Source organism: Ptychodera flava, chromosome 13 (assembly GCF_041260155.1).
Source record: "Ptychodera flava strain L36383 chromosome 13, AS_Pfla_20210202, whole genome shotgun sequence".
In the NCBI taxonomy this organism is placed as follows: domain Eukaryota; kingdom Metazoa; phylum Hemichordata; class Enteropneusta; family Ptychoderidae; genus Ptychodera; species Ptychodera flava.
In genome coordinates this window covers 22,416,059-22,424,566 of record NC_091940.1, presented here as the reverse complement: position 1 = coordinate 22,424,566, position 8,508 = coordinate 22,416,059, and the positions used below count along the sequence as shown (strand labels likewise).

At 37.5% G+C, this 8,508-nt stretch overlaps 2 protein-coding genes across 2 annotated transcripts; both read right to left on the bottom strand.

Moving 5' to 3' along the window:
- Positions 1-274: 274 nt before the first annotated feature.
- On the bottom strand, positions 275-2,242 carry LOC139147839 (complement C1q tumor necrosis factor-related protein 4-like). Its single transcript, XM_070719050.1, has 2 exons — positions 2,124-2,242; positions 275-915 (listed from the first exon to the last, which is right to left on the bottom strand). The coding sequence occupies exon 2, from the start codon at positions 903-905 to the stop codon at positions 312-314; it is 594 nt and encodes a 197-aa protein (XP_070575151.1). The 5' UTR covers positions 906-915; positions 2,124-2,242; the 3' UTR covers positions 275-311.
- Positions 2,243-6,732: 4,490 nt separating this feature from the next.
- On the bottom strand, positions 6,733-7,326 carry LOC139148506 (complement C1q tumor necrosis factor-related protein 4-like). The gene has a single exon (XM_070719997.1). The coding sequence runs from the start codon at positions 7,324-7,326 to the stop codon at positions 6,733-6,735; it is 594 nt and encodes a 197-aa protein (XP_070576098.1).
- Between the last annotated feature and the right edge of the window lie 1,182 nt (positions 7,327-8,508).

The window sequence follows — 8,508 nt, the reverse complement described above, 5'->3', positions numbered from 1 at the left end:
AATGAATCACTAGATTTTATTTGAAGACAGAAAAAGTACGTGCAACAGGAGAACATATTAATGGAATATTGCAAAACATATCAAGGATGAATGACTTGTATCGGTTTCTATAATGACTGAAGAAGTTTTATCGGTGTCGGTGTATATAATTCAAACGGGATAACTACTTTAAGTCATGTAAAGATTTTAACTTAAACAAGCAGACATGTAATATATGTAAAAGAGGTGTGCACGAAAAATCTTGTACAATAATTTTTCATTGCACAATAGAGCTACCACAGGTTCATGACTGCATTGAGTTCATCGTCGCTTTAGTTATCGAAGATCATGTATCCAGAGAATGATGTATATTTATGGGTTGGATGGCTGAAGAATTGGAAAGTGTGGCCACTGGCGTAACTTAACTTGATCCACAGTCGATCACCTTCTTTGCAAGGGATAATTACGTCATTTCCGGTGTTTGCCAACTCGCTCGGCCCAGCCGTGCCGCTTCCCATCCCAGAATGCGCAGCGATGACTTCGGTATTATTCTTCATCAGTTTGACGTGCAGATTTCGATTGTAGTACTTCAGAGCGTTGAAGGCGATAAAGTAAGTTCCACTAACAGGACAGGTGAAAAATCCAGTGTTGGCGTCATAACCGTTGCCCACATTGGTGAACACGTGATCGAATATGACCACCTGTTGGCTTGGATTGGATGTCATGCCGGTGGTACGGGCTACCGAGAAAGCGACTTTTCTCTGAACTGGAGGACCCGGTGGGCCAGGTGGACCGGTGTCTCCCTTCATGCAGCATGGTAAGCACCCGGTGAATGGCGATTGTGGAACTCCATCAGTGTCTTTGAGTGCGCCCTCAGAGACCATTAAAGAAAATACGATGCCAGCCAATAGATACCGAATGCTCATATCTTCTCTCCTATTTCAAGAAACACACAAAAATTCCATACATTTCATACGAAAAGACATATCGTTGGTGTGAAGGGAAAATTCCATATTCTCAATATGTACACGTAGCATCAACAGTACATTTATGTCACTAATAAAGTAGTTGTATGCCAGTTTTCGACATGTACGGATGGACAGGATGGTCGCGATGCTGACACATATTTTCCGAGTTCCAAACATGGTCAGGTTGTTTTCTTTCTCGTTTAGATAGTATGCATGACATGCAATCTATTCCACTCCCCAAACAGAAAAATAACATGATGGTTGCATCGGACCAATTGCGAGTAACAAAATTTGATAAATAATATTTGTTTTAAACATCACTTATCAAATATTGATTTATCAAATTTTAAAACCACCTACAAATGGAATAGTACGTCCCGAACATATAAATGAGAGTGAAGAGCTAAGAATCCTTTCACTTCTTTTGTCTTGATTGCAGGATGCATGAAAAGATATCATTTCTTTATACTTGAAGTAATTTGTGTCATTATCTCTATCTGTCTAATATATATATATATATATATATATATATATATATATATATATATATATATATATATATATATATATATATATATAACACAACTGAGTTGATCAGGATAATCTAAATTACATTTCCACTACAAATTTGTTTCGTATAGACAGCAGAGCCGCCTACACTCATCGGGTGGCTGTGTTCGACTGCAATCAGCAGCCTAAACGTTTCAGTCGAACACAGCCTCCCGATGAGTGTAGGCGGCTCTGCTATCTATACGAAACAAATTTGTAGTGGAAATGTAATTTAGATTATCCTGATCAACTCAGTTGTGTATTTAGCTCTACTCTATTATTGAGCTCTCTACTCCAACTGATCTTGAACTAAACACGTATATATATATATATATATATATATATATATATATATATATATATATATATATATATATATATATATATATATATATATACATACATATATGGCAACTTTAAGCAAGCGGGGCTATATTGCCATTCCTGATATCCACAAAACTAAATTTAATATGTTAGCCCTTGCGATCGAGTCTCGAAATGCTAAATATTCGGGACCATTTTTACTTTATGTTCACCAAAATCTAAACATGTCCCCAATAAAAGTGTTTTCTGAAATGTTTTAAGATTGTGATAGCATTCAGGAAGACATTGCAATAATAGACTTACCTTGAAGATCTATTTAGACAGAAAAAAATTACGAAATCTTGCTGCTTGCAGTGGATGTAGGACCTTTCAAACACTCGTATATGACGTGCGAGAAACTGCCACACAACACCTGCAGACGTGTATTACCAAATCCTTTTTCTGGGTGTATGACCGAACTGATGGAACATATACGCTATTTATTTGATCTGTTTAAAAACACAGTCAATATGAAAATGTCAATTTTCAAAGGGAAACCCCCTTCTATGAGATGAGCGATCGCGGTTTTCCCCCTACGTCTTTCCCGGAATGCCCCCTCCAGAGAATGAAATTGGTTTAGTGGGGAGGGGGGCTGCTTCATCACTGCAGCTTCAGCTCCCCGCTGAATCGCTGCTTCGCCCATGGAAGTTCCAATGAGCACAGTTGCATGCAAGGTTCGAATTCATTTCTAATGACAATAAAAAATAATGTCGACAGACTTGGTCACTTGGTTTACGCTTATCGACGAATATGATTCGGCAGATTGATGACCATCGTATCATATCATACATCCATGGCTGTGATATGGGGAGATCTTATCGTTACAATGCCAAGTGTGCATGTTATAGAATACGCATGCAAATGAAGTCGGAATATATTAAAACCGTAACTCATTAACGGTAGAACTCGCCATCTATGCATAATTTAGTACCTGGATACCAAAGTATGCATCGTTTGAAACCGCTAAAATATTATAAATTATAATCGCCGCTAATAATTAAACTTTCAATTTTGACAACTTTTTATATTGGGTGAAAATGGAGCATTGCTTGACTAGGTACACCTACTGTCCTATTTGTGTTTGAATCATATTCAAACCTCTCAAACTTTTTTTATAATGAATTTCAAATCGATTTATACAGTTGCTTTCTGTGTTTATCTCGTCAGGATTATGATTCTCGGGCCAGTAATATGTTTGTTTCTGTTTTCAAAAGGCGAGTTCGTGCTTGCATTTTGGATCGAATACAATTACTTTACGCTCAATTCAAACATAAGTGCTTTCAAATACATTTGGTGTGTTAAAGGGACAAAGTCGGCCGTTTTTCATGAATTTTGTTTGATGTGAGATACTACTTACATTGTTTAACATGTTGAAAGGTACTGAATGAATGGGTGACCATGCATATATTCGACCCCGGTTTTAGATACATGAAACCATCGCGAAAATGAATACATGGTCATGACCATGTATTCATTTTCGCGATGGTTTCATTTAATTTGTCTTAAACCGGGGCCGAATATATGCATGGTCACCCATTCATTCAGTATCTTTCAACATGTCAAACAATTGTAAGTACTATCTCGTATCAAACAAAATTCATAAAAAATGGTCGACTTTGTCCCCTTAATGACATTATTGCTTGTGTAGACATTGATGAAAAATTACCATTGATTCAATTTTGTTTTGACTACACACCTTTTGTGTGTTTTCACTTTTGAGCACACTCTGCTCTTTGTCGACACCTAACTCGTCATGGGCAGCGTACTCCTCGGAATGAGAGGGGTAGTCAGTACTTCATAAGATTCTTGGCTGGCATGTCCCTTCTCATAGGCGGTTAGGCGGCAGTTTCTGTATGATGTTAGGTGTTTTTTTTTGTTTTTCATGTCCTAAGGTCTTTAAAATTGCTGTTGCTCATTTCAATTCGCAATTCGGAATTTTTTTCTGCTTTCTTCTGCTCATGGGAGAATATTTATGCACCTCGCATCCATTGGCATAAATTGTGCTTTTTCCCAGAGAGCGCTGATTTTTATCCTCATGTCGTTTAAGAATAGCTACCTGTTTGCTTATTCCATCAGTTATCCCCCCTGTCTCGTCATGGTTTTAGTGTCATTGCAAAATTTGCAGTTTTTTTCAGCAATTATTGCTATTCAGTTTACACAGTGTCCTGTATTGTTCCAGTTCTTCAGTGTTTGATTATCAGATGTTCCATTTGTTTTTGTTTTTTTTCGTCTCTAAAAATTGAATTGTTTTTATATGTACTATTCTGTAGAAATGTTTGATTTTAGTATTTAACGTTCATTTAAAAATCTTCTCCTTCTTCTTCTTCTTGTTTCGGATGTTTTCTTTTGCTTTCTCCTATTCAGTGGAGATTTTCATGCACCTCGCATCTTGCCTTTTGTCATTAACAAAATTGTGCTTTTTTCAGATTTAAGTGGTTTCCTTCCCCATGTTGCAAGTGATATAGCTACCTGTTTGCCTTTTCACCAGTTCTCTCCGTCTCGCTCCAGCATCGGTATCATAGCCATTTTGCAGTTTTTGCTGATTTTTTACAGTCCAATTTTGTTTAGTATTTTCAGTAATTGACCATCATTTGCTATAAAGCATTGTCAGATTTCATTTTGCTTTTTGTCTCAAAATTTGAATTGTTTTGATATGTACTTGTCTGTACAGGAGACTATTTTTAGTAATAAACGTTTATTTGAAAAATCAAAATCTTCTTCTTCATGCACCTCGCATCTTGCCTTCTGTCAATAACAAAATTGTGCTTTTTTCAGATTTATTTGGTTTCTTTGCCCATGTTGCAAGTGTTATAGCTACCTGTTTCCCTTTTCACCAATTCTCTCCGTCTCGCTCCAGCATCAGTGTATTTGCCACTTTGCAGTTTTTGCTGTTTTTAATAGTTCAACTTTGCTCAGTATTTTCAATAATTGACCATCATTTGCCATTATGCATTTGTCTGATTTCATTTTTGCTTTTCGTGTCAAAATTTGAATTGTTTTGATATGTACTTTTCTGTACATTAGATTAATTTTAGTAATAAACGTTCATTTGAAAAATCAAAATCTTCTTCTTCTTCATCCTCTGATTGTGTTTTCTGTAGTGCTAGAGATGACCCTTTACACATATTTTTAGAATGCCCTCGTCTTTCTCCTTTGTTCATTCTCCTTCATAAACTCTGTCACCGTTTTCTTGGTCAGGAATGCAAGATTTTATACTGGTGGTTTGTTTAAGGCCAACCTTTTGCTAAATTGTACATGGACAAGAATACTTTTGCGCTTTTAAATTTTCTTTTTATGACAACTAAAATTGCAATTCATTTGACGAGACGAAATGCAATTAATGATCATGATCCCTAAACCGGTAAAATGCTTGTTTCTGTTATTAAAAGGCGAGTTTGTTCTCGCATTTTAGAAGAATACAATTACGTTACGCTTAATTCAAACATAAGTGCTTTCAAAAACATTTGGTGTATTAATGACATCATTGTTTCCGTAAACATTGATGGAATAATTACTATTGATTCAATTTTGTTGTGAACACTTCTTTCTTTTGTGTGCTTTCACCTCTAAGCACACTTTCCTTTTTGCCAAATCCTAACTCGTCCTGGGCACCGTACTCCTCGGATTGAGAGGGGGTAGTCAGTTGAGAAGATTCTTGGCTGGCATGTCCCTTCTCATTGGCAGTAAGGCGGCATTTTTCTGCAAGATGTAAGGTGTTCTTGTTCTATTTCTTTGCAAATTTCTGTTGTCGTTTTCTCGTTTCGGAACTTTCTTTTGCTTTCTCCTATTCAGTGGAGATTTTTCATGCACCTCTCATCTTGCCTTCTGTCATTGACAAAATTGTGCTTTCCTATGTTGCAAGTGATATAGCTACCTGTTTGCCTTTTCACCAGTTCTCTCCGTCTCGCTCCAGCTTCAGTGTAATAACCATTTTGCAGTTTTTGCTGGTTTTTAAAGAGTCCAATTTTGCTTAGTTTTTTTTCAGTAATTGACCATCATTTGCTATAACGCATTTGTCTGATTTCATTTATGCTTTTCATCTCAAAATTTGAATTGTTTTGATATGTACTTTTCTGTGCAAGAGATTAATTTTAGTAATAAACGTTCATTTGAAAAATCCAAATCTTCTTCTTCTTCTTCGTCACCAACATCATCATCATCAAAGTCGTCGCCATCATCACTATCAGTGGCAGCGGGCTACAACTATGACACTGAACACCATCATCATCATCATCATCATCATCATCATCACCGTGTTATCGTTCTTGTCATTGTAATCATCATCACCCAAAATCATCACTATCACAATGATCGTTGTTATTTTCATCACTTTCATCAGCAAAATCACAAAAAGACACAAAATTCCTCTTCGACTGCGACTGGACGAGTTACAGAGACATATCAGTCAGCGTTTACAGTGAATGAATCACAAGATTTTATTTAAAAGATAAAAAAACAATAGAACATATCAGGCAACATATCAAGGTTGAATGACTTGTATCGGTTTCTATATGATAACTTGAAGTTTTATAGATGGCGTTTTATGTGCTTTATAAGGAATAACTATTAAAAATGTAAAGTTTCAAACGTTGGACCAGCAGACATACAACATATGTGAAAGAGATGTGCATATCAGGCAACATATCAAGGTTGAATGACTTGTATCGGTTTCTATATGATAACTTGAAGTTTTATAGATGGCGTTTTATGTGCTTTATAAGGAATAACTATTAAAAATGTAAAGTTTCAAACGTTGGACCAGCAGACATACAACATATGTGAAAGAGATGTGCACGAAAAATCTTGTACAATAATTCCTCATTACACCATGGACCTACCACAGGTTCATGATTGCATTGAGTTCATCGTCGCTTTAGTTATCGAAGATCATGTAGCCAGAGAATGATGTGTATTTATGGGTTGGATGGCTGACGAATTGGTAAGAGTAACCACTGGCGTAATTCAACTTGATCCACAGTCGATCACCTTCAGTGCAAGCGATAATTACGTCGCTTCCAGTATGTGCCACCTCACTCGGCCCAGCCGTGCCGCTTCCCATCCCAGAATGCGCAGCGATGACTTCGGTATCGTTCTTCATCAGTTTGACGTGCAGATTTCGATTGTAGTACTTCAGAGCGTTGAAGGCGATAAAGTAAGTTCCACTAACAGGACAGGTGAAAAATCCAGTGTTGACGTCATAACCGTTGCCAACATTGGTGAACACGTGATCGAATATGACCACCTGTTGGCTTGGATTGGATGTCATGCCGGTGGTACGGGCTACCGAGAAAGCGACTTTTCTCTGAACTGGAGGACCCGGTGGGCCAGGTGGACCGGTGTCTCCCTTCATGCAGCATGGTAAGCACCCGGTGAATGGCGATTGTGGAACTCCATCAGTGTATTGGAGTGCGCCCTCAGAGACCGTGAAAGAAAATACGATGCTAGCCAATAGATACCGAATGCTCATGTCTTGTCTCCTAATTTCAAAGAAACACAGAAAAATCTCATATATTTCAGGAAATATTCACGATGTGAAGGGAAAATTTCGTGTTCTCAATATGTACGCGTACCTCAACAGTATAAGTATGCCCGTTTTCGACATGCAAGGGTGGACAGGTTTGTCGCGATGCTGACACAAAAATTTTCCGAGTTCTAAACGTGATCAGGTTCTTCTCTTTCTCGTTTAGATAGTATGCATGACATGCAATCTATTCCACTCCCCGAACAGGAAAATAACATGATGTTGCATCCGATCTTATTGCGAGTAACTTGGATTTTAAAATCTGCATAACTGCAAAATAAAGCATTTAACAATTTTTGCCCAGAGAGAGAGAGAGAGAGAGAGAGAGAGAGAGAGAGAGAGAGAGAGAGAGAGAGAGAGAGAACAGGTCAAGCAGCACCAACTACAGGACACAATGTTCTTCGCTACAAACTAAAATTTACTGTCCGACATTTCGTGGGTTTAAACCCTCTTCGTCAAGGTTAAAAATTGCCCCCACCAAATATCATATATATATATATATATATATATATATATATATATATATATATATATATATATAATATATATATATATATACGATTATATCGATATATCGATTACCCATAGTGTCATTCTTAATATTTTAAGATTCTGGAGTAGGCAATACGGCAATACAACAATAGACGTACCTTGAAAATATTTTCCAACAGAAAAATTACAATTCTTGCTGCTTGCAGTAAATGCAGTGCCTTTAAAACACTCGTACGTGCGAGAAACTGCCACACAACACCTACAGACGTGTCTCACCAAATCCTTTTTCAGGTTCTGTGGCCGAACAAATGGTACATGGACGCTATTTATTTGATCTGTTCAAGAACAGAGTCATTAGGAAAGTGTCAATTTTTTCAAAAGGAAAGGGTCAATTTTCAAAGGGAAACCCCCTTCTATAAAGTAATGTAGTTTGCGGCTTTTCCCCACGTATTTCCCGGACTGCCCCTCCACAGAATGACGTCGGCTTGGGGGGGGGGGGGGGTGGGCTGGTGCATCACTGCAACTTAAGATCCCCCGCTGAATCGCTGCTTCGGCCATGGAAGTTTAAATGAGCACAGTTGAATGCAAAGTTCACTTCTAAAGACAACAAAAATAATGTCGACAGACTTGGTCACT